General features: G+C 56.0%; 9 protein-coding genes across 9 annotated transcripts; 7 read left to right on the top strand and 2 right to left on the bottom strand.

The window, feature by feature from the left end:
* The first annotated feature begins 56 nt into the window (after positions 1 to 56).
* On the top strand, positions 57 to 1,012 carry IE81DRAFT_90551 (hypothetical protein). The gene has a single exon (XM_025517734.1). It carries the CDS (start codon positions 261 to 263, stop codon positions 816 to 818), a length of 558 nt encoding a protein of 185 aa, XP_025370578.1. The 5' UTR covers positions 57 to 260; the 3' UTR covers positions 819 to 1,012.
* Positions 1,013 to 2,750: 1,738 nt separating this feature from the next.
* Positions 2,751 to 5,241, top strand: IE81DRAFT_300688 (alpha/beta-hydrolase). Its single transcript, XM_025512219.1, has 2 exons — positions 2,751 to 4,791; positions 4,876 to 5,241. Exons 1-2 carry the CDS (start codon positions 3,199 to 3,201, stop codon positions 4,933 to 4,935), a joined length of 1,653 nt encoding a protein of 550 aa, XP_025370577.1. The 5' UTR covers positions 2,751 to 3,198; the 3' UTR covers positions 4,936 to 5,241.
* A 323-nt stretch (positions 5,242 to 5,564) lies between these two features.
* IE81DRAFT_90528 (hypothetical protein) lies at positions 5,565 to 6,396 on the top strand. The gene has a single exon (XM_025517733.1). The coding sequence runs from the start codon at positions 5,730 to 5,732 to the stop codon at positions 6,144 to 6,146; it is 417 nt and encodes a 138-aa protein (XP_025370576.1). The 5' UTR covers positions 5,565 to 5,729; the 3' UTR covers positions 6,147 to 6,396.
* Positions 6,397 to 6,683: 287 nt separating this feature from the next.
* On the top strand, positions 6,684 to 8,211 carry IE81DRAFT_90508 (hypothetical protein). Its single transcript, XM_025517732.1, has one exon. It carries the CDS (start codon positions 6,780 to 6,782, stop codon positions 8,061 to 8,063), a length of 1,284 nt encoding a protein of 427 aa, XP_025370575.1. The 5' UTR covers positions 6,684 to 6,779; the 3' UTR covers positions 8,064 to 8,211.
* A 148-nt stretch (positions 8,212 to 8,359) lies between these two features.
* On the bottom strand, positions 8,360 to 10,078 carry IE81DRAFT_346618 (tyrosine-tRNA ligase; the record flags this gene model as incomplete). Its single annotated transcript, XM_025516056.1, has 4 exons — positions 8,360 to 8,571; positions 8,651 to 9,390; positions 9,477 to 9,760; positions 9,845 to 10,078. 4 exons carry the CDS (start codon positions 10,076 to 10,078, stop codon positions 8,360 to 8,362), a joined length of 1,470 nt encoding a protein of 489 aa, XP_025370574.1.
* Positions 10,079 to 10,995: 917 nt separating this feature from the next.
* IE81DRAFT_322488 (hypothetical protein) lies at positions 10,996 to 13,044 on the top strand. The gene is made up of 3 exons (XM_025513656.1): positions 10,996 to 11,503; positions 11,591 to 11,659; positions 11,752 to 13,044. The coding sequence occupies exons 1-3, from the start codon at positions 11,229 to 11,231 to the stop codon at positions 12,650 to 12,652; spliced, it is 1,245 nt and encodes a 414-aa protein (XP_025370573.1). The 5' UTR covers positions 10,996 to 11,228; the 3' UTR covers positions 12,653 to 13,044.
* Positions 13,045 to 13,392: 348 nt separating this feature from the next.
* On the top strand, positions 13,393 to 17,152 carry IE81DRAFT_365838 (hypothetical protein). The gene is made up of 3 exons (XM_025516963.1): positions 13,393 to 16,410; positions 16,506 to 16,689; positions 16,763 to 17,152. Exons 1-3 carry the CDS (start codon positions 13,624 to 13,626, stop codon positions 16,789 to 16,791), a joined length of 3,000 nt encoding a protein of 999 aa, XP_025370572.1. The 5' UTR covers positions 13,393 to 13,623; the 3' UTR covers positions 16,792 to 17,152.
* On the bottom strand, positions 16,827 to 19,158 carry IE81DRAFT_90458 (WD40 repeat-like protein). The gene is made up of 5 exons (XM_025517731.1): positions 18,215 to 19,158; positions 17,648 to 18,145; positions 17,530 to 17,553; positions 17,074 to 17,451; positions 16,827 to 16,994 (listed from the first exon to the last, which is right to left on the bottom strand). Exons 1-5 carry the CDS (start codon positions 18,920 to 18,922, stop codon positions 16,911 to 16,913), a joined length of 1,692 nt encoding a protein of 563 aa, XP_025370571.1. The 5' UTR covers positions 18,923 to 19,158; the 3' UTR covers positions 16,827 to 16,910.
* A 2,113-nt stretch (positions 19,159 to 21,271) lies between these two features.
* Positions 21,272 to 22,624, top strand: IE81DRAFT_288715 (hypothetical protein; the record flags this gene model as incomplete). The annotated part of the gene is made up of 2 exons (XM_025511783.1): positions 21,272 to 21,847; positions 21,947 to 22,624. 2 exons carry the CDS (start codon positions 21,272 to 21,274, stop codon positions 22,622 to 22,624), a joined length of 1,254 nt encoding a protein of 417 aa, XP_025370570.1.
* Positions 22,625 to 22,634: the final 10 nt, after the last annotated feature.

The following is a 22,634-nucleotide window of genomic DNA, read 5'->3' as shown; positions in this document are numbered from 1 at the left end:
AGGGAGCGAGCTGACAGCTCGACGAAGGAGCAAGGCTGCGAAGGCACGCCTTCGTCTTTGATTCATCCTTGACGGACCACAAGAATGGTGGCGCACTCAAGCTTGCTTGCCCACGTTGGCCCACGGACACGCGTACCGCGCATTCCTTGCAGCTGCGAGGTTCTGCCACGAAAGAGCGCCATTCATAGAGAACCGGGGTAGAGGCGAGCAAGCTGCGGGAGGGGCGGGCATCATCAGTCTGAGAGCTATGTCATCACTGCATGCTCCGGCCGTCACCCCGAATCGCGCTCAATCACGAATGGAGTCCATCTTCCAGGTTGGCACTCTCGATCTCGAGAGGCCACCCGACGAGTCATCCACGTCTCGTTGCGTCACAGTCAAGAGTCCATATGACCTTAGATGAGCGTCATGTGAAGATGGATAGAGAAGACATCATATATCAAGCAAATCGCGAAGGTGATCGAGGATGCCGAAGGTGTGCACGACAATCGAGATTCGACTCATTCCATCGCAGCCACGCATCCTGTTTGACCAACTTTACGAACGGCATGACTATCCCGTGCATGCATGGCTGCATGGGCCTGCCACAAAGCAAGTTGCGAGAAGTCCGTGCGCGCGGTTTTTTACTGGGAATGCATGCTAGCGGTGCTCCAAGATACACTGTTGCAGGAAGTAGATTCCAGCACAGTCGTGAGTCACGAGTAAGAGTGAGGACGAAGATGACGTGCTCCTCCTTGCCGCCGCTCCCTGGTTGCAGCGTACCCCTACACCCTGCGAACCATTCGGGAGAACGTCATCGTGAGAGGTGGGTGGTCTGAAGGGTGCGACCGACGTGTGATGAACAAAACTTGATACACGACACGTGCTCACCAGCAGCATCTCGTTGAGCTTCGAGGGAGTACCGGGTAAGCCGACCCATACCAGACCGATGACTCTAGGTAGCCCATGCAGCTGCGCTTGAAACGTCTTCGTCATCGGATTCGGTCCGAGATGGATGCTCTGATTGCTTGCTTGCTTGCTTGCTTGCTTGCTTATAGCTGCAATAAGCAGCACGCATCAGCCTTTCCATCCTCGATCACAGCAAGTCTCATAACCAGCGCCGTGACTTGACTGCTTGATTTCTCATTACCACTCTGTCACAAAAGTGTTAATTGGAACAGCTAGCCGCTCAGCCACGCGGTCAGGCGGCTCCTTGTGCCGAAATTCATGGGGTGGCTTATTCGGAATCGATTCTTGATTGAGATCGCGAATCACGAGTGTGTCGAACGCACGCCCGCTATCGGTCTCGGGGAGAAACATCGACACGTTCACTCGACACCCGCGTAGCAATCGCAATCGCAATCACGAATCGCAAACGAGACTCGAGACTTGGGCAATTGTATAGGCAGAAAGCGGCCTCCGCGGATGTCTTCAGGAGACATCGTGGCTACAACATAGACACTCCGACTCGTGCTTGCTATCGAAGCCCTACCCGCACGCCTTGCGTCATCATCATCTCAACGGAGAACAGTCCGAGGGCCATGCGTGCGCATTGTGCCAGGAAGTTTATTTCATGCGACGGGGTTCGGACCGCAGACATTGAGATTCACAGCACTCGACTTTGAAATTGCTCGAATTTCATATGCGGTGCTCCGCGACACTCGCGTGACTTTTGTAGGGGCGACAACGAAGAAGTCGTGATTAAGCAGCGCCCGCGGGGATTGCGCTGAACGAGTGGGGCAAGCAAGTCCCATTTTACGGCGCACACAAATGGCCCCGCGGCGGAGCGCATCTTAGCGTTGCATCTCGCGTCACGCATGTGCATGCTGCATGCACACTTGCTTGCTTGGATCCTCGCATGCACCTTGATTCACAAGATTCACGCAAGGCAAGCCTTATTCAAGATTCCCTCGTATACTTCTGCTTACTCTTGGCTACACTGAAACATATTGTGGTCAATGCGGCGGGTGAAACCTCTGAGACTACCGACGTTCGCGCGATTGATCGAAGAGGGCCCGGCCCGCCCCTCCACCGCCGCAATGGTCCTCTCTATACGTATACTCACGCGACTGCCATCGATGCTACCTTTGATATCGCAAGAGGGTTGCTGCATGTTTCATCACCCTGATCCATGTGGATTTGATGCTGACGCGCCTCCGCTGCTAACCACCTCAACTTCGCGCTCATTTGCATGGTGGCACAAGTCACTTATCGTGCCCTTTCGTCAGTCCACTCGCCCTCCACCCCGAACTCCAATCAAGAATATCTCGTCTGGCAGCCATGCATGCACATCGCTCCCCTGCACCGCACAGCATTATCATGCCTCTCTCCGCTGCATTCGTGTTCACTATAGCGGTCAAGATGTATTTGTTTGCACCGCCGGCGGGATCTCTTAGGCCGCCCGCAGCGCTTCTGCATTCACGAACTTCTTATGGCATCAGCGGCTCGGACAGCTGCAGCACCATGCACACGATTTAGCTGCTAGCGGACGACGGCGGGCGGCTTGTGTGTCTTGCGCGGTCTGTGCTCTAGCGTGACTCTATCGCGAGCGGAACTTTGACCTTTCTCCGCGCGTCTGCTCCGCTGGTTTCTCTTCTTCTCACCTTCCTTTAGCGCGGTTTTCTGTGCGCTTTTAGCTCACACGCTTGCACCGCCTTTGAACCTCGCGACGAGGGGGTCCCGACCGCATGATCCAGATTCAAAGCGGCTCACGAAGCAAGCCGCTCCACAACAAGATACACCCTTGGGATGTTCCTCGGCGAAGTGACTGCTCTGATTGCGCTTCAGCATGCAGATATCCCGGCTCGGACGGCGAAGACCTGGGCCGCACATCAGATCGTACTACGTTGCCCATAGCTCTGACCGCCCTTGCGCCCAAAGAACGGAGTCAAAGGAGCGGTATGAACATTTTGCGAATTAGCTCAAGCTCTGACCTCGTGCTGCTGCTTCGGCATCGAGGGGCAGACAATCGTGAACCGATGAAATTGCCGAGGGCACTTCGTGGAGACGAGAGCTTCGCTATCGACGCCCGCACCGTCCGGTGTAGCCATCATACGCGTTCCCTGCGCAGTGCTAGCATTAGTGTCGGTTGATATAAATAAGCCCTTCCTGGCAGCCCGATCGATAGGGCAAGAAGTCCAACCCCCACGAGGCTTGCTCGCTCATTCCCGCAGCTCATCCTCCCCTCATTCACCACTCCTTGATAGTCCCTTGTCCAACATGAAGGTCGCAGCTCTCCTCTCCTCCTTGGCCCTCACCAGTCTGGCTGTGGCGGCGCCACTAGATGGCAGTGTTGCTGCACCACAAGAGGTAGCGGGTCCTCGCGGCGGAAAGGTGATGGACACCTACAACCGCGTTGCCAACGCCCACTCCACAAAGCAGAGACTGTCCTCGAACATCCAAGTCGACTCTAGTGCTGCTGCAAGTCCTGCATTCGACGTTGCCATCCCCGCAGTCGAGGAGATTGCCGCCGATGTCGGTGCTGCACCAACCGTTGCTGATGCTACCAACAACACTTCCACGCTCAAGTTCGGTCCCGCAGCAGCGCCATTCCAAGTGGCCAACAAGATTCCCACTGTCAACTTTACCGTTCCCACCAGCTGGGCCGGTCTGCTCCCTACCGGATCTGACAAATCTCGCAACCTGTTCTTCTGGCTTTGGGGCAAGGACAAGACGCCATCTGATGATCTCGTTGTCTGGCTCAACGGTGGACCAGGCTGCTCATCTCTCGGCGGCTTTTTGACGGAGAACGGCCCGATCTCTTACCAGAGCACCACTCAGGGCGGACCCAAGCCTTCCAAGGACAGTTGGACCAAAGACGCGAACGTCGTCTGGGTTGAGCAGCCCGTTGGAACAGGCTTCACGGAGGGAACGCCTACAGCTCGCAGCGAAGATGACATTGCCGCCGACTTTGTTGGCTTCCTCAACAACTTCCAGGCCACCTTCCCCGAATTGTTTGGCCAAGGAAAGCGGTTCTTCATCACTGGTGAAAGCTACGGCGGCGCTTATGTTCCTGCCATCATGAACCGCATCTACAAGGATGGCAACAAATTTGGCCTGCTCGGCGGCTACATCGTCGATGGTGTCGTGACTGACCAGACCTTGCAGAGCGATGTCGTCATCTACAACTTTGCTAAGGACCCAACCAACAAGAAGAACCTGTACTTCCAGGACTCTGACATTCAGGCCATCAAGCGCCGTTCCGACACTTGCGGATACACGGGCTACATTGAAAAGTACCTCACTTACCCCGCCAAGGGCAAGCTGCCCGCGCTCAACTTGAACTGCCGAACTTCCCCTTGGGAGCTGTTCGACCAGCTGGCCACGAGGAGAAATGCCATGTACAATGTGTACCGCGTGGATGGCTCTCGCGTCAGCCCCTTCACCACTTCTCCTCTTGGCGATCCCAACAACCCCACCTCCACCCCTACCTACTTTGACAATTATGACCTCCAAGTGGCCATTCACGCCATCAAGAAGGGAGCAGTTCAAAAGAAGTGGGATCAGTGCGCCAAGAAACCGGTCTTCCCCAACGGAGATGCAAGCCCTCCTCCCGACGAGACGTACCTCGCCTCTGTCATTGAGAAGTCCAAGAGCGGACTGATTATCGCTCAAGGTAACCAGGATGCTCTCATCATCACCAACGGTACCCTCATTGGTCTGCAGAACCTCACCTGGGCGGGCCAACAAGGCTTCTCCAAGCCTCCCACTCAGCAATTCATCGATGCTTACGGAGCTCAGTCCGGCTCTTTCGTCACTGAGCGTGGTCTGACGTTTGCTCAGGTGTACAAGAGCGGTCACATGATTCCAGCGGTGAGTTTCTGCAAAAAAACGGTTGATGAGCCCGAATCGCAACAGCGAGCTCACAAGTCTCATTCCCGCTTCGTTGTTTTGCAGGACCAACCTGGCGCTGGTCTCGCTTTGCTGCAGTCTCTGCTCGGCACGAAGAAGTTGTAGAGTTGATGCTTGCAGACCGTAGCATACCCTTCGCAGGCATGCCTTTCGAATTCCTCATCCTCGCATTGCTCGCATCTCATCAAAGACTTGCTGGCGTCTTTGTGCATCTTCGCAAATGCAAACCGACCTCTTTTGGCTCACCTCAATTTGCGTTTCTCCTTTGCTAAACTTGCTCTCTGCTCCACTGCTCGACACTCACGACTGCTGAACGATGCACCCCTCCAGATCAATTCTGCACTCTGACCACGACCTTTGGCTGGCAATTACTCAAGTGTGCTATACAATCACCAATCTCGAATGGGATGCACCTTGTCGAAAACGATGCGACCCTTGTTGATGCTTATCTGGATCGAGGGCACGCGAAGCGCGAGGGTCACCAGGCCGCAGATAGTGTGTGCCGATCGCGATCGTGAATGGACACGACGCAAGCAGAACGCAATCCAATCGTGAATGTGAATGGCAAGGTGTGAAGTTCCCGCAAGCTCGCTCACGACTCACGACTCGTGACTCATCTCCCTCATCTTAGCACTCCTGATGACTGCATGCATGCATTCGAGTGATGTGCATGCGCAGCCATGCATGACAATCTTGAATCACGAATATCCCGCGGCCGCCCGATCGTGCTTGCGCACCATCACATCCTCTTCCGCAGAACACGCAGCATCAGCAGACAATCACAATGTTTCATCTCGCATCGCGGGGTCTCAAGCATCCACCGAAAAGGAGTGTGAATGACAGCAAGGTCGCCATGCCTCGCGTAGAGATGTGACCAAAGTCTGCCACCGCCATTCAGGATGAGCACGCGGCGAGAGACTCGAGTCCCGAGCGATGCATGCGCTGGCTGGTGCGCGGACCTAGGCTCCTTGTGCGGGGGGAGGGGGCGGAGCAGCCGGGCTCTGCAAGCAACGAGGCCAATCAAGGTCAAGAGCAGTCACGAAGCTGCGGCATCTTGTTCATTCATGATTGCGAGACAAATCGATCGTACACTCATCGCGTGCGCAATCACCTTTGCCACTTTACCGCCATCGTCTTCCATACAGCAATTGTACAGTGTCGACGCAAATTCGCACATGCATTACGCTGCTGCTGCTGACGTGGTCGTCAATTTGGACAGTGTTGCCCAAGTCGCGAAGGAATGGCCGGATGCTGGTCAGGCGCATCAATGGCTGCTATCGGACCTGCTATGCCGCGGAGAGAGAGGTTCAGGGTGACGGTCTATGCAAGCAAAAGCGACCGACCCGTTTGTGCCTGCATCCACCCGTAGACACGCTCGACCCTGTGCGCGATCCCAAAGGCTGCGAGGATCAGGACAGGCTGATATGCGAAGACAGCGGCGAAGAAAAGGATAGTTCGAGTGCCCAGCGCTTGCTCGCTTACCGCCGCCACAACTCCAGCCTCGCTGGTTGCCGCTCTCACGACACGCCAATCATGACCGGCACACCTCGAGCATGAAGCTTCCAAAACGCACCACATCTTGCTTGGTCAGTTCACACATTCGGCATTTGCCCAGCCAGATCATCCACAGTCGGACGCAACATCTTGCTCCCTGGACATGAGCGCGTAGTGCTGCACCAACGAGCAGGCTGACTTGCCCTTTCTCTTCGCCGGTTCCTAGAGCTCAAACTCGATTTGACAGGATACTTGCCCGCCATCAGGTTTGGAGAACCCTATGGCAGCGAGCCCAGATGCGAGCGTGAAGTACGAGTGCGCCTTGATATCCATCAGCTTCTTGCTCTTCGACCCAAGACGCACCGTTTGCTTCTCCTGAGCTGCAGCTCATGCTCTGCTCACCTCTGATCTTCCCGTGCTCACTCTCTGCCGACAACGACATCAACCCATAACCCATGTTTTCCCTAATTTCCAGTCTGCTCTTTCTCACGCAGCGTTCGACAACTTGCACTACGCCCCCGCCATTCCCAAAGGCTCTCGACAGACTTGCATCGGAGAGTTCAGCTCCAATGCCTGGGCCACGCGCAAAGAGCCCGAGAACCACGTCGATCGTGGCCGCCTATCAATCCGCCGAATCAATGCTGTTGCATCCGAGTGCGATTCCCCTGTCGGCGTCCGCTCCTCGACTCTTCGAACCTACAGCACGGTTCCGGACGAGACTGAAGACGCTCCCCAAGATCTCAACCGGTGCAGGTGGCTCTACCACGGCTGTCGTGACTACATGCAAGCAGCTCAAGAAGTCAAAGCTGGCCGATGAGAGAGAGAAGACGCTTTGGTGGGCCGATGTATGCGGTCCTCTGCCCGCTCTCGAGCCTCTGCGCCTGAGCTCGTACACGGAAGGAGGGTTGATTGCGAAGAGTAGGCATGAAGAGCTCGATGACGCAGAATCAGAGGCCAGCGGAGCTGCGAAAGAGGAACCGATCGAGGACGCGAATCGGTACTCGTCAGGCGACTCTGGCGTAGTAGCCTCCGCAACACCTTGCCCCACGACCACTTTGCCTACATTCCCGGAAGAAGACATCTGCGCGCCCAACAAGCCTCGAGGAATTCCACGCGCGGGCACCAAAGAAGGATCTTTGTCGTCCTTAGGTCAACATCGCCTTCAGATTGAAGCAACTCGTCGAGCAAACATTGTAGATGCGAAGCAGCCAGCTGAAAGCGAGGGCGTGACCCGTGTCGCCATTCATCTGCCTAGCACCCCGATAGCATCGCGCCCCAATCATGCGCGTGCTCCCGACTTCGACGCAGAAGAGCGGTTTGCCGAGCTGATCCCGCCTCTCAGACCTCCTCGCCATTCCATGAGAGGATGGGCTTCCAAGGCTCATTGTTTTGCCACGTGCATCGGAACGGGGTTCGAAGATCGAACGGGCTTGAGGTATAGAGGAAGCGCTTCGAGCCTCGCTGAAAAGCCCGAGGAGGCTCCCGCACAAGCGCCACGTCCTGGCAAGAAGCAAAAGAGCGACTTTGTCAGTCGCTTTGCCTTTCAGCATTTGAGGGCGCCTGTAGAGCGGGACTGCAAAGCGAAGCAGGAAAAAGACTCAGAGACGCTCGCTCTGACGCCCCAAGAAGCTTGTTGGAGAGTCTCGACGTGTTCGTCTTCTCGAGCGCCTCCGCCGCATTTGAGCCTCCATCCTCATCGCCTCACTCCCGACATTTGCCCTTGCGACGGCTGCCTTTGACGCTGCTATGACCGTATGGGACCCCCTCCAGCTTCAGTCTTCACAACAGAATCTACCTTTTACTGCGATCGTTCGGTGGACGCTACCCACCGAGCGACCCGATCAGAGACAGCTAGGCACACGCTTGACCTCCCCTTGCTGCCCACTAGCCACGCCATACGCATTCCCACCCTTCCTCGACACGTGTCACTGCCCATTGTATCTGTATTATTGTAGATTATAGCAACATGCCTCGATCGTTCTTCTGGCCTAATGTGACATTGCTCTCGATGCTCGATCCTGCGCGAGCAATTGGTCTACTCGAGCACCGGTACCTCCTGCGCGCTTGCATCTCCCTTCGTAGCCACGACGATGACCTTTTTCTGCTTTCCCACGCTAACAAGCGCGAGATAAGTCTTTCCGTCTCGCTGTGGAGCGAGGTGTTTGAGCTTAAGAGAAAGCCTAGGATCATCGAGCTTCTCGCCATTAATCCAGAGCGCACCCTTGCTCATCTTTTTCCTCGCCTCCGCTGCCAATATAAAGAGACACAATCAATTAGGATGAAACTGGCCATCTGGAGCGTCCATGCCGGGCAATGCACTACTCACAACCCGACTTTGCCAAGCCATACTCGTGAGCCATTCTAGCTACACTCATGCTGGTAAATTCTCCCACTGTGGTCCTGATCAACCTAGGATCGTCCTGGAAGAGCTCCAGGGCTTCCTCTACGTCTATCTCTTCCACTGAAGTCTTGTACAGTACTCTTGCTTGGCGCTTCGTCCGCTTAATGGAATCTTCACCCCTAAGTTGACCTAGCATTTGAGTCGCCAAAGTCTGCTGCGCTTCGCCCCTTTGCGGCATCCCCTTGTGTCTCTGTACTAAGGACTGAATTTCCGAGGTGGGTAAGAGAGTCAAAGTATGCAGGTACTTTGCCACATCTTCATCCGCCGACTTCATGAAATGAGTGTGCAGATCCAAATCCTTCGTCAGCTGCCTATCCAACCAGATTGCGTTTCCGGCACTCTTCCCAAACTTTGACCCGTCCGCGGTGGTCAACAGCGGTACTGTGATCCCATACGCGGGCGCCACAGTGGGAACGCGCATGTCTGACGAAGCTGCGTCAACTTGCGCGGCGGGTTCAAGCGATTGAGATCTCATCCGCAAGATTAGCTCCACACCTGCCATAATGTTCCCGTACTGATCCGAGCCGCCGATCTGCACAGTGCATCCTTCTCTCTGCTGAAGCACGTGGAAGTCATATGCCTGAAGAAGCTGATAACTGAACTCTGTGAATGAGAGCCCCACCGCATCGTCGGCATCTGCTTCTGGAGTCAATCGGTTCCTTACGCTTTTGGAGGCAGAAGGGTGTCAGCGTCTCGATGATTCACGATATGTCAGATGTTTGACTTGACCAAGCCGCACATGACCACTCACCTGTCTCGTGCCATCATCTTACTGATCCTGGCGTATTTGCCTACGTCCCTGAGAAAGTCCAAGATGCCCACCCCTTCGTACCACTCTCGATTATTCCTGATAACCAACTCTCCCCTTGATCGTCCCAGACCAAGCTTCTCTGCCCAATCGTCCATCGTCTGGAACGTGGATTGTACCTGGGCCGTGATGCGCTGCACGTTCGATTCGACCAGCGAAGCCTCTAGAGAATTTCGCTCGCTTGACCTGCCCGACGGGTCACCTATCATGCCCGTCGCTCCTCCGATCTATCGCACGATGCAATGAAGGGCGGCAAGCGCATGTGAGCGGACACATTCGTCTTATACGAGTGCTTTCCCGGAACTACTCACAACGACTATGACCCTGTGCCCGACCTTTCTAGCATGCCAGAGCGCTAGGAGCGGCAAGAGGTTGCCGATGTGCAGGCTGGCTGCAGTCGGATCTACACCGCAGTAGATTGTCCTTGGATTCCCTTCGGGATCACCAAGGTGCTGCCATACGTTCGAGGACGTCACGTCCTTCAGAAGCCCTCGATCATCAAGCGTGTTGAGGATCGATCCGGAGGGGACGGAAGGATGCACCATGGATGGAGATTCATCTATTGCAGCAAGGCGGCTCGATGACAAGTGTCTCTTTGCGCGAATTTGTGAGGGACCTGCACCAGAACAGAGAGAGTATCCATATAGCCGGTGCATTTGCTTGCACATGAAATTCCTTGAGCTCATGGAGGACGTCGAGAAGCCAAGCGCTGGGATTGGTCCTGGACCTGAAATGGTTGAGCCACGCTGAACGCGATGGCCACAAGTGTGGCACTGCGCAGCATACAGCCTCTGGAGAGGCGTGTTGCAGGAGCGCACTCGAGGCAGCGACATTTCTCTCGCGTCTCGCTTCGCTGGCCCTTGGGACTTTTGCTCCACGCTTACCTGCTCCTTGAAGAGCGATTGGACCTCGTTTGAGGACGATAGCTGCTCCTCTAAGCCTCGCCGCCGGGGGCAAGGGGGCGCGGATGGCAAGCGCCAAGGTCGGTTTGAGAGATTGCAATCGTGAGAGAGAGAAGTAGACTCTTCTCCTCCGTTCGAAGCTCGATTGCCCTTTGGAAGAAGTCGCTTCGACATCGGTGGATCTTTGAATCAAAAATCAAGACACTAATAAGAAAGGGATACCGCACCTGCATGGGCAGCAGCGCGTCTCGTGACCGACGTCCATCCAGAGACACGAGAGCTCCCTTCTTCGCGAATATTCTGATGCTACACGTGTGCGTGAGGTACACCGCGAAGAGGTGATGACATGCAGATGTGGTCCCCCAACAGGATGGGCCGCCATGGCTGCACGCATGGCTGCACGCATATCTGCTGCGTGATAGCTCTTGGAGCTCTGAGTCCAAATGGAGTCAGGCAGGCAGGCTCACGCGCTGCCTTGACACCGAGATCCGGCGCGCGTGCATCAACTAGGCGCGTCTTTGCGACGGGTTCGCGCGCGTGTTCAAACACCACACGCATCGCGCCTGGCGCGCTTGTGGGCCCAAAAGAAACATTCACGATTGCAGCACGCGCCATCCTCAATCCACCAGTTTGTAAGGCGTGCATCCACTTCACCACCATCACACTTCGTCCACGCGCCGCGCATCATTCCTCACCGCACGCACGCGAATTTAGCGCTTGCCATCATCACGACCGCTTCACGCCAAGTCAAGACATCAATACCCACGCACCTTTCCTCCGTGCCCCAAGCGCAATGCCCAGCGGCTCCCGTCGTACCACGCCGCGTCGCGCGCGCTCTTCTTCAGTCGCATCCAACGCGTCGGCTGGGTCTACCAGGAGCGCTCGATCCAGCAGCAAGACCGCAAAGTCCCCCTCCAAAGGTCGAGCTTCTGTCAAGAGTTCTACTTCTGCTCTAGCTGCGAACAATCACGAGGAACTCGAGCGCCCAGCTCTGCCTGTGAAGCGCAACCCTGTGCTGCCCAGCGAAGATGTGCCCGTCAAGCTGCAAGTGATCCGCCGAGATGGAAAGTGAGTGTATGCTACGTGTCAGACTGCGGCCCGCATGCGATCGGCTCGCCAGTTGACATGGAATTCACCGTCGTTCTGTCTCGAAAGGAACATCATCATTGGCCGCGTCAAGCTTCCTACTGTCAATGGCTCAGACCACGCGTTCCTTTTGAAGCGGTGAGCCCTTGGCGAGGCTGATCTTGACACGCGTCACGACGCATGAATGCTGGCTGACTTGGTGGAAGACTTGGCCTCTCCATGTGCTGTAGATTTGACACGAATGCGGTCGCAGCATCATCGATGTTCCGTCTCGCATTTCCCTGGGCGACTGGTGCAGAGGAGCGGGCCGAGATGGCTTACTTGGAATCGCGTTTTGATGCCGAGCGAGCCAATGGAGGAGAGCCACGTGAGCCAGCCGCTACGCCGAAGCGTAAGCCTGGCAGGCCCAAGAAGCAGAGCGAGGAAGAAGCGGAAACGGAATCTCACGGAACTGGCAGCACAGGGGTACGCTTGCAGGGGATCTGGATTCCGTCCGCAGATGCAATTGAAGTCGCTGAAGAATATGGACTCGAACAATTCGCTAAACCTCTGATTGAGGCTCGAGCCGAGCATTCCGACGCTGGACCTCTCCTCACTCCGAGCAAGAACGACACTGTCTCTACGCCTAGCACTGCACGCACCAAGCGCGCGCGCACCAAGGTCGAGGAGACCGAAACGGCTTCTGTCACCGCTGACGGCAGCCCGGCCATCATTCGCACTCGCACAGTCACTGCACCCAATGGGGATGTCAAGTCAGAGAGCACCACGACTCCTCTGACGGACGCTCAGATCGCGGCAGATATCAAGCAAGCCAAAGCACTAGCAGCAGAAGCCCAAGCTAGCGTATCTTCTCGTGGAGGTTCCAAAAAGAGACGCGCTGTGGATCAGAACGCCAGCGCTGACATTGACCACTTGGCAGACGATGAGGATTATCAGAGCAACGTCATTGTGCGCTCAGTCAGACGAGGCGCTGGAGTGGTGCGCCATCGCCCCTTGGCCACATCCGCTGGTGCTATTGGGACTGTGAGCGCCCTCGGTGTTGGAGCGCTGGCTTGGATGTCGGGAGGAAATGTGGATGTGGCTACTCAAATCATCCAACAGGGGATCGCAAACCTTGGCAACTGGTTCTAAATTACCAACGCGCGAGGTGCTTTCGCGTTAATCAGCTTTGCATTTCTCGGGTCCCCTAGATGGATCCCTTGAATACTACTCGGCCTGACTCGTACGTTGTCATCAGTTTTGTTCGCGCTGGGGACATTACGGATCATCAGAATGTGCGCATACGGACAAAACGGTCACAGCTTGCTCTGTGCCTAATAGCAATGCGTGCGCCATTCTTCTACATCGCGTAACCCCTTCTTCAGCGGTAATGACATGTCCAAAAAGATCTGTCGCTCGTTCAGCTTCACACCACTTTATCTCCCTTGCCTTTGCCCTTGTTGCTACGATACCGCTTGTACTACAGAGACGCTCTCCAAAAGCCAGGAAACACCCGCTTCGAATGGATGACTTTGTTAACCAACAAGACTGCTGGTACACTGCAAGTGCGTTTGAAACCGGTTTGGCGCCTCTTGCGTGCGTGGCATCCTCGTCAGGTTGTGATTCACGATCGTAAGATGAAGTCTTCGACATGTGCTCAAGCCCAGAGCCACGCTCAGTTCGAGTGGCATATATGCGAGGCAAGCAGTCGTTCTAGAATCACAATAGCAGCGGACGAGGTTACGTTTTGCGCGCTTTCTTGCATATATGTCTCTCCCGCTGGGCCTGCGCGCAGCGGCTCATTTTGGGTTGCGCAACGGCCAAACAAGGTGACCGTTGGTCGCGTGCGACACAACATCTCCACTTCCGACGCGTAGTCACGCACCCGGTATCCAAGGGTGCGCTTAGATGACCGGGCTGAGCGCCGCTCGACATAGCATCATAAATCAGCGCAAACGACCATCTCGTGCTCTTGAACTTTGACCGCACTTTAGTCCCTGCCTCTTCACTTTCGCCCCGATGCGTCTGCAATCAGTCGCCCGGTAAGAGCACACTCGTTGGGGAAGTCGGACTGATTTCGCTCAGCACAGCAGGTGGGCATATCCGCCATCGAAGCAGCAACAATGTCGCGCGTGCCCTCAAGAGCCACCTCTCCTGCTCCAACGGCAGCGCAACCTTCTTCCTCTTCGGATCTATCCTCAGCATGGCACGCCTACGCTCCCTCTCTACCTCCACCTTCCCCTTCGTCCGCGTCCAGACCGCGATCAAGAGCTAGCAGCTTGATACCTTCCAATAGGTCACAATCGCTCGAGTTCGACACGGCTACCAGGGGCGGCACGCTGCCCAGCGATACATTCAGCCCTGAGCCAGACCGGCCCGCATCTCCTCAACCTCCTTCGAGCCATGCTGGCGCTATGAACAGCCGTAACGATGCTCGGCCCCGTCCAGTGAGCAGTCAGGGTTTCCATCCGTCACCGTCACAGCAGCCCGTGGCGCAGCATCCATCCCATGGCTATGGTGCTCGGTCTCACCAGCCGCTGGCAGCAAGTCAAGTCCAAAGCGGCGTGGAATACGATCGTCCGAGGACGGGTAGCGGACCGCCTTCGGAGCAGGGCTGGCAGTATCAACACCAACATGTACCTCACCAACACGAGCGCAGCTCAAGCAGAGCTAGGTACGACAGCAGTCCTGCCAGTCCTGGTGCTAGCGCAGCTCAGCCTGCCTTTGGTCAAGCGACACAGCAGCAACCAGCCTATATCCCTGTAGTCAACTTTCCCAACACGTACGGTGCACCCATGCCACACACGACCGATGCCTATGGTAGACCAATACCTCCGCATCCGGCACATCCACCTCCCGCCGATCCCCTGCGCTCGCAGTACGCAGCCCAGCAGTGGTATCCTCAACATCAACCGCATGCTCATGCTCATGCGCGAGTTGCGCCTGCTCAGCAAAGCATATCGGCGCAAGCATACACTCAGGCGCCAGCTACACATCCTGGGTGGCAACTCCCCAACCAGGCTGGACAGGTCGTGTCACCCGCGGCACCGCAGTACACCCCGCAGCCTGCCCAACAGATTCCTCCGACCAGCGTCCATCATTCTCCACCTCATGCTGACACGGCAGGCGCACCTCGACCCTTTCCCAGTACCGCCCAAGCAGGACACATTGCCGGCTATGTACACCCTGAAAGCGGCCCGCCTGGATTGCCTTCCTCGACCTCGACTCCAAATTCTAGGCCTCTTCCTCAGCCAACTCCAGGCGCTCCGGCTCCCGCGCGATCTCCATCTTTGCCCGCTCAAGGTCCCTTTCAAGGAGCGCAGGCTCTTTCGAGCGCGCCTTCTGTCCGACGTGGTCTGCCTCAACCGCCGCCTGGTGCTGCACCTGCCCCACCCCCTCCTCGAGTCGCATCTGGTGCAGCCTTGCCTCGTAATGGGACGCTGAGCAGAGCGGACAGTCAAAGAATGGCCGCTGAAGCTCTTATGGCTCGTGGACCGCCTCGGAGGGGCAGAGGAGCTCTTGGCTCTAGTGCGACCATGGGGCGTGCAGCGCTGCTCAATGCGATGAATAACGATCCACAGACCCCTGCTGCCGCGTCGCCTCCTCAAACTTTCTCTGCTTTCCCACCACCCGCTATGCAAAGCTCAAACATAGCATCTGGGAACGGAACATCACAAGCAGATCTCGTGGAAAGTCTTTCAAACGTGCAGATTTTCCCAAGCGACTCTGCGTATGCGCAGCCTGTACCCAAGCGATCTCAAGGCGACCAGTCGGGCATGGAGCCGCCGATCGCCGATCAACCCGCTCGACCAGCCTCGCGTGGTCCTCGAGACGATATCAGAGCTGGCAGGGAGCGGAGGCTGAGCTCGCATGGAGCGATCACTGCTGAGCCTGTTGGGCCCGTTCTTGCAAACCCTTCATCTCACGCCTCATCGCCGCAGCACCATGATCAGACTCAGTTGGCAACCGCAGTCAACGTCCCGACTATTTTCAGTCCTCCACCTGATGAGCGTCCGGCTGTGCCTACGATCGATTTTGGGGATGGACCTCCGACTTCACCGATCAAGCCACCCTCGATACTAATTGGAGTGCAAGAGGACGAAATCCCAGTCCGACGCGCGAGTGCCACCAAAGCACCCTCGATTGCCATCGATGCACTACAAACGACGACGATCTCTGTCACCCCCGTGGCGGAAGACGAAGAAGATACTGCGCCGAGGATCGCAGTCTCTGGCCCGAACATCTCCATCTCGGTCGCAGACGACGAGGACGACACGGGCGGTCCCGCCTCTGCGCCGAAAGCTAGTATCAGCATTTCTCATTCAGGTCCTCTGGCTTCGCCTCAACGGGCTTCAGCAGAGTCGGCACCCACCCAATCGCAGCACATCGGGCGCGCTCAACCTCAAGCGGCATCAGCGCCCACTCTCGGATCAGGATTTGCCTGTGGCGCGTGCCACAAGTGGATAGGAGGTCGAGTTGTATCTGCCATGAACCAGAGGTTTCATCCTGCCTGCTTCAAGTGCTCGCATTGTTCCGAAGCGCTGGAGCACGTGGCATTCTACGAACATGAGGGCAAGGCTTTCTGTCATTTTGACTATCACGAGCTATTTAGCCGGAGGTGTTTCCACTGTCGAACGCCTATCGTGGACGAGAGGTTCATCACCATTAGCGACCCTGAACTGGTAGGATCGGCAGGGGCCAATGGTTCGGTCAAAGGCGGCGCGACGGAACGGAGCTATCACGATTTGCACTTCTTTTGTGCGAATTGTGGGGATCCCTTCATCGATCCCAAAGCTGCTGGTAGTGCGGCCGGAGCGGACCCTCAAAACCTGTCCTTTGACGAGAATGGCAACCTGCGCGCAGGCGCCCGGGAGTTTGTCGTATGGAAGGGCTATCCCTATTGCGAAAAGGTGAGAGCACGAGCCTTTGCCCAAGTCTTTCCCTCCCAAGCTTACGGCGTCGAGCAACGTGCACTGACTTTGCGTCTCCTCTGCGATCTGCACAGTGCCACATTCAGCTGCACAAGCCGCGCTGCAAAGGGTGTCGACAGCCCATCGTCGAGGGAGACGTCATCACGGCCCTCAAAGCTAAGTGGCACCCCCATTGCTTCGTCTGCGAAGGGTGCAAGCGACCCTTTGAAAGCCCCAACTTCTTCATTCGTGGTAACAAAGCGTACGACGAGGATTGCTGTGAGTGTCGGCATGATATGCGAGCTGTCGTGCGATTTTCAGTCTCGCTCATGATTTTTGCCATGTCCCGCAGACAAAGTCATGCTACGCAACGAGCTTTGATGTAGGAGAGAAAGACTACATACAGATTTGCGTTGATCATCCTGAAACGGTCTATGCATTGTACTTGTAACACTACAATTCGCAAGATGCATCGCTGCCCGAACAACAATCGTGTATACTCACGCTTGCAAGGTGCATATCCGCACCGTGCGATCGAAGCCGACGCTAGCCACCGTGCCCTCATCGTCAATAACGACTAGGTCCTGTGGGAACGAGTGGGCGCCAAGCGAAACATCAGGGTAGGATGCGCAGTGTCGTACATGTGCTTTTGCACGTGCTCACCTTGATGACCGTGTTGCCTCCCCTTGACCAGCTGGCTGCGCTGAGCTCTTCTCTGACCACGCCGGCTCCTGATCTAGCCCTCTCAGCAACGTCCATGACGGCCCCATGAGCAGGCAAAGCGCACCTGACCCTGCCCAATGGCAAGTCTACCAATCTCAAAATCCCATCTTCCGAAGCTATCCAGACTCCAGCTCCGCTTTTGAGCCATGCGTGACGAGCGCAGGGAGATAGGGGTGAAGAAGGAGCAGAGGTGTAGAGCGTGGATGTGCGCTCTGAGCTCAGCAAGGGGAGCAGCAAGATGCGCGAAATCGTCTCGGATTGCGCAGCGCTCGTTTGGATCGAAATGTGCGTGCCTAGAGGATGCAAAGAGAGTGCGAGCTGTGCCAAAGCCGCGAATAGACGGGGTCAGTGCATGGCAAGTTGGAGCGATGTCTCGACAAAGAGCATTCATCTCACGAGCGAGTAGCTGACGTGAAAGTCCTTTGAGAGTGAGAGCGAGAGAAGACAGCGTTTAATCGTTCACATCAACATCTTTCACAGTTACTGTCAGACCTGCAAGAAAGCTTGCACTCACATGCTGATTTGCATTGGTGTTAAACCGCACGACCTCGAAGTCCGGAGTGGCCGCCCGCTGCTCGCTTTGCGAGCTGACATTTCCCCCAATGGGAAGCGCACAAAAATACAAGCAGCAATCCTCCCTCGCAGTATAAGCTAGCCAGCCTCGCTTCGCCTCAGTCTTTGTCTGCGCCACGGACTCGTTCTCGGCAGCACTCGAGGAGGGCGAGATCGTCGGAGACAGAGACGCGCTCACGAACAGCAAAGCTTCGGGATTGGTGCGCGTCTCGATCGTGTGCACGAGCTGGTAATCGGGATTGAAGGGTACCAGCTCCGAGTCGTCTTCGTCTAACACTCTCGCAACTTCCTGTCGTTGAGGGATCGTAAAATCTCGCTTGTAGATACGTATTGTACGATCGTAAGATGCGCTGGCGAGATACCTTCCGCAAAGGGAATGAGCAACTCGTACTACAAACTTCGTGTGATGTCGAAGCGCCTGTACAGATTGTCTTGAGAGCTGCATGGCAGAGCTTGTCAGTGAGAATCGCGTCTGATAGCGCTGGAGCTGGCGAAAGCGGCAACGTACCAAGTCCCAGATGATCACTCTGCCATCCATGCCGGCGCTCACCAGTTCCCGCTCGTCCCTAGGATTTTGGGCTGTACAGAGTACGGCCGAAGTGTGACCAATCTCGCTGTTGCTCTTCACAGGTTCGAAGCATTCCAACATCGCTCCGTCCGCAGCGTCGCTCAGCACGATTCTGCGGTCAGCAGCGGTGGTGCACAGGACCTGACGGCGGCTTGTAACGTATCTCTCTTGAGTTGTTGAGAAAGAGCGGGTGGACAGAATGACTTGCTGGATGGAGAGGATGTTGGAGGCGTGTAACGTGCTGTGCGTCTTGCTCACTTCGTAGCGCAAGCGAGTAGAGCCGGGCAAGGAGAGCTGCAAAGGACTTGTGATTGCATTACCGTGTAGAGATGTCGCATGCGCTCCCTCGGACTTGCTAGATGTCTCACCTCCGATCCTTTGCAAAGATATGAAGGACTGAATCAAGGAGCGCAAATCCGGTGCTTCTGCCAACTCTTCTGATGAGCGTGCTGCATCAATGCTATTGATTTCTCCACCCAGCTCCGTCCTATGATTGCCATCGTCAGGCGCAAGCCAGCCGGACAGCTGCTTGGACTCTTCAGCAAAAGCTTTCAAAGTGGATTGATAGCCCGCATCTTTGAGCCATCGATGCACCACGGCGTGTAAGAGTCGAGACTCTTCGGCATCGGCCCGTGATGATGGCGTCATGGTGGAAGGCGAGTGATCCGCTTGCTGAGCGATCACGAAAGTCGCACGTGGTGATGTGATCCACTCGAGGCTTGCTGCTAGATAACAAGCATTACTGATGGGTCCACTTCACCTGGCGACTGATGAGACGCGAGCGTGAAGTTAGCCTCTCACACCCAGCAGATGCTATAGCTGTGACCACGCCTGCGATGACCAGCTTGCTCAACCGCAGATCACGTCGGCAAATCGATCAAGCGTGCGCGGCCCTTCACAAGCGCTTCCCTGGCGATTCCTTGCTTTCGTTCTGCCACTCTTGCTGCTCGATGAATGGTCTTGATGATGCCTTTGTATAGCGGGCAGCTGCAAGCGTCTCAGACTCCTTGAGACCTCTTCGCGATTCGTGGCTCGCACTGCGACTTTTGCCGTTCTGCCCTTGACGCGTACCCTGATCAGCTTTGTCCTACGTCCCGAAACAGCGTTCTTGTGTTCACGATTAAGGTGGGGATGATGCGATGAGGCCGGGTACTCGGTCAGACCTTTGCGTAGCTGGTACGTGCGTGCCCTCTGCCGGACTCATACCGATCGAGCCTCCACGCTGACATGAGAGATGCGCGTGACTGTCCCCCACAAAGAAGGCTTCTATCTTCATGAGCATGCCTGCATTTCATTCGGAATTTGTGATTCAAATTCATTTCACAGTCAGGCCTCAAGATGTGCTTGCTATCAAAGCTCAAGCAAGATTCGTGATTGCTGTGCCTGCTGGATGCATGCATGGGTTAATGGAGAGCATGCCGGCCCTAGCTGCTGCTATCCCTGCTGGCTGGCTGGCTGGCTGGCTGCTCCAGCCTGCATGCATCGTGTGCTCTGTTGCTTCTGAATAGCATGCAACTCATGAGTGTGAACTCTTGACTCAGATATGCCGAGGTTCATATGCATGCACTCAGGCAGCTGAGCTGGCCATGCAACTGGAGTGTGAGTGTCTTTCACCTCTGATGTTGCTACCCAGCTAAAACAGGTGTCAGCGAGACGAGTCATGGCACCAGAGCAGTCTGCGAGCGCGTTCAACGCAGCCATGCAGCCAGCCGGGCCGTCGTCATGCCGTCAGCCCGCTATATAGCTGCAGGGCTTAGCAGATTGGATTGGGATTCATTGCTGCGCCCATCGAACGCGCACAGACTGCTCAGATGCCCAAGCAGATCTTTTTCGCTCTTCATGTGAGACAGCCAGCCAGCCATGCCAGCCATGCAGCCATACTACTGATGGCAAGGATTGAGAACCTCTCATACTCTGCCTGGCTAAGCAAGAGTGGCTGTTGCAGGGCCTCTTTAGGGCACATCTTCAGTCTTTCCCTGACCAGTACTGCAGGCTACAAAAATCAGGCAGGGCTGCTTTCATCTGTGCTTGCTCTCTCCCCCACCCCCAAATTTACACAGACCCACTCTGCTCAGCTTTCCTTCTCAACCACAAGCAAGGGTTGTCCACCACAAGCTTGGGTACACCTTCAACACGCCAAAAGTTGCGATCTCAGCCAGACCTCTCATCAGTCAAGCAGATCTCGTAGGTTGTGGGCATCGCACTGCTGGCATAGCTAGCTGTAGAATCAACTGCGAAGCACGAGCTCTGCAACTTTCAGGTGAGTGTCGCCTTGCACCGCGTTCGCAGTCACAGTCACAGTGGCGTCTGCTGTCCGAAGACGCGGTGCGGTTGCGAGAGTCATTCACATTTGATTGGATCTCTCGCAAGATGCCTCGGTCTGACTGCAGACATCCATGCTGACATCATTCGCCATGTCAATCAATTGCTGACTCGGAAACGTTCTCGCTGTCTCCTTTGCAAGTATAGCCGCTCGCTAGAAAGACTCCCCCGCGCGTCGCGAAGTCCGCCCCGACGCGTTTGACGCGTCCTCATCAGCTAGCAGACGCACACCGCTGAATACGGTCCCGCTTTCAGTCGGAGGAGACCTCGAGGCGATCAAGGTGAGCGTCCCGAGCATGCGTGCGCGGCTGCACACACACACAGTTCATGGGTGTCGACGAAGCTGCCAATTGGCGAGCTATAGGGGCCCCGCAACGAAGCATGGAAGATAGGTGCAAGGTGGTCAGTGGGATACAACAAGCATCTGGACTTGGCCCCAAAGTCTTGACCTGCCTTGTTGCCGCTTGCAAGCTTGCCAATCTTGTCTGATCTTTCCTGAGCTCACATCGAAGAAGCCTCTCGGTGGCAAGGGATTCCCCAAATGTACCCGATGCGCACCGGCCAGCTCGAGTCCAAGCCTCGCGCTGACCGCGCTTTGTTCCTGCTCCTGTCATTCTACATCAGATGCCACCTCGCTACGGACTAGCTGAAAAGGAGGAAGATGATGACGAGGACATGGATCTCTGGGAGCCGTCGGACGAAAAGGATCAGCTGGATTCGTCGAGCCAGTCTGGCACTTACAACAGCGGGGTCAGGCCAGAGCTCGGTCGTTTGCTTCGCTCGCCCAGCTCCATGGTCCTCTCTTGCAGTTCGATTCTGCAAAAGGTCAACACCGGCGAGATCGACTTGAATCCCATCTGGCAACGAGACGTGGTTTGGACCGCTGCCAAGCAGTCCGCGATCATCGACTCCTTCTTCAGGCACTACTACGTGCCACCGGTGCTCTACTCGGAGCGCCACACGCCAGAAGGCGAGGTCTGCTTCATTTGCATCGACGGCAAACAGCGCATCTCGTCGATCTGCAATTTTATGAACAACGTGATCCCCGTCCGCGAGGCTGGCACCAACAAGTCATACTGGTACGAAGAAGACCGCGTGGCCGGCAAGTATCCAGCGATCGATAAAAAGTTGAAGACTCGATTCGACAGTTTGCAGATCCACGGCTTCCTCTACATGGACCTCGCCGACCAAGAGGAGCGCGATATGTTCGCTCGCGTTCAGATGGGTTCTGTGCTCACTCCTGCAGAGAAGGTGAGTTGCAATTCCCCCACATTTACCGTCGAGTCGTCGTCACCGTCAGCGAAGTCTCACTGACCAACGTGGACCGTCGTGATCTTGCTTGGTTCACAGCTTGCCGCCAAAGTCGGTCCTTGGAGCGAGTGGTGGCGTCAGCTCGTCAAAAAGTATTTCGACAATCCTCAACTCAACGTGCAACACGTCATCACGATGGCACGGGGCAAGGATTGGCTTTTTGCAGCGCAGATTACCCTGTTTATCTGGAACTGGGGTACGCACAATTACCACCCCAGCGCTACCGCCGTGTCCAAACATTTGGACACTCACGAGCAGAGCGGGCCGGATATGGCGTTCAAAGCACAGGTAGAGGACGTCTTTGCGAAATTCGTTGCTTTGTGCAATCACGAGACGTACGCGCTTCCCCTTCTGCCTGTCAGGGCGCGAGGCAGAGCTGCCAAGCCTCTTGCTCCCGTCGAGTTCGTCTTCGCTGCGGTCATGGTCTGGAAGTTTCCCGACGCCAGCTTGGCCGATCTTTCCTACCTCGTGGACCGCATGAAGCAGGACGTCCGCAAGGACTTCAAGGACGTCATGATGAACACGCGAGTCACTGCTTTCATTAGGCTTTGGATCGATTCGGCAGATGTACCTGGCCGAAAGAGAAAAGCACCGGCGCAAGACGTTGACGATGACGGTGACTACCACCCCAACGGGCGTGCAGATGCCGGCACCTCCAGGAGCGCACCTAGGGCTCGCATCTCGGGCAGCCGCGCAACAGCCGTTTTCCGCGACTAAAAGGGGGGGG

The sequence above is a fragment of the Ceraceosorus guamensis genome, assembly GCF_003144195.1.
Source record: "Ceraceosorus guamensis strain MCA 4658 unplaced genomic scaffold IE81scaffold_20, whole genome shotgun sequence".
Classification (NCBI taxonomy): domain Eukaryota; kingdom Fungi; phylum Basidiomycota; class Exobasidiomycetes; order Ceraceosorales; family Ceraceosoraceae; genus Ceraceosorus; species Ceraceosorus guamensis.
Note: the sequence above shows the minus strand (reverse complement) of the source record. Positions and strands in the feature narration are given on the sequence as shown.

What these genes read in the sequence shown, in the direction of transcription:
- IE81DRAFT_90551 (XM_025517734.1), top strand. Translation starts at nt 261, where the DNA reads ATGCTCCGGCCGTCACCCCGAATCGCGCTCAATCACGAATGGAGTCCA.
- IE81DRAFT_300688 (XM_025512219.1), top strand. Translation starts at nt 3,199, where the DNA reads ATGAAGGTCGCAGCTCTCCTCTCCTCCTTGGCCCTCACCAGTCTGGCT. An exon ending in GCGGTCACATGATTCCAGCG is followed by an intron (nt 4,792 to 4,875) that starts GTGAGTTTCTGC and finishes GTTGTTTTGCAG; the next exon opens with GACCAACCTGGCGCTGGTCT.
- IE81DRAFT_90528 (XM_025517733.1), top strand. Translation starts at nt 5,730, where the DNA reads ATGAGCACGCGGCGAGAGACTCGAGTCCCGAGCGATGCATGCGCTGGC.
- IE81DRAFT_90508 (XM_025517732.1), top strand. Translation starts at nt 6,780, where the DNA reads ATGTTTTCCCTAATTTCCAGTCTGCTCTTTCTCACGCAGCGTTCGACA.
- IE81DRAFT_322488 (XM_025513656.1), top strand. Translation starts at nt 11,229, where the DNA reads ATGCCCAGCGGCTCCCGTCGTACCACGCCGCGTCGCGCGCGCTCTTCT. An exon ending in GTGATCCGCCGAGATGGAAA is followed by an intron (nt 11,504 to 11,590) that starts GTGAGTGTATGC and finishes CTGTCTCGAAAG; the next exon opens with GAACATCATCATTGGCCGCG. An exon ending in CACGCGTTCCTTTTGAAGCG is followed by an intron (nt 11,660 to 11,751) that starts GTGAGCCCTTGG and finishes CATGTGCTGTAG; the next exon opens with ATTTGACACGAATGCGGTCG.
- IE81DRAFT_365838 (XM_025516963.1), top strand. Translation starts at nt 13,624, where the DNA reads ATGTCGCGCGTGCCCTCAAGAGCCACCTCTCCTGCTCCAACGGCAGCG. An exon ending in GCTATCCCTATTGCGAAAAG is followed by an intron (nt 16,411 to 16,505) that starts GTGAGAGCACGA and finishes CGATCTGCACAG; the next exon opens with TGCCACATTCAGCTGCACAA. An exon ending in AGCGTACGACGAGGATTGCT is followed by an intron (nt 16,690 to 16,762) that starts GTGAGTGTCGGC and finishes CATGTCCCGCAG; the next exon opens with ACAAAGTCATGCTACGCAAC.
- IE81DRAFT_90458 (XM_025517731.1), bottom strand. Translation starts at nt 18,922, where the DNA reads ATGACGCCATCATCACGGGCCGATGCCGAAGAGTCTCGACTCTTACAC. An exon ending in TTCACGTCAGCTACTCGCTC is followed by an intron (nt 17,452 to 17,529) that starts GTGAGATGAATG and finishes GCTTTGGCACAG; the next exon opens with CTCGCACTCTCTTTGCATCC. An exon ending in GAGGCAACACGGTCATCAAG is followed by an intron (nt 16,995 to 17,073) that starts GTGAGCACGTGC and finishes TCGTTCCCACAG; the next exon opens with GACCTAGTCGTTATTGACGA.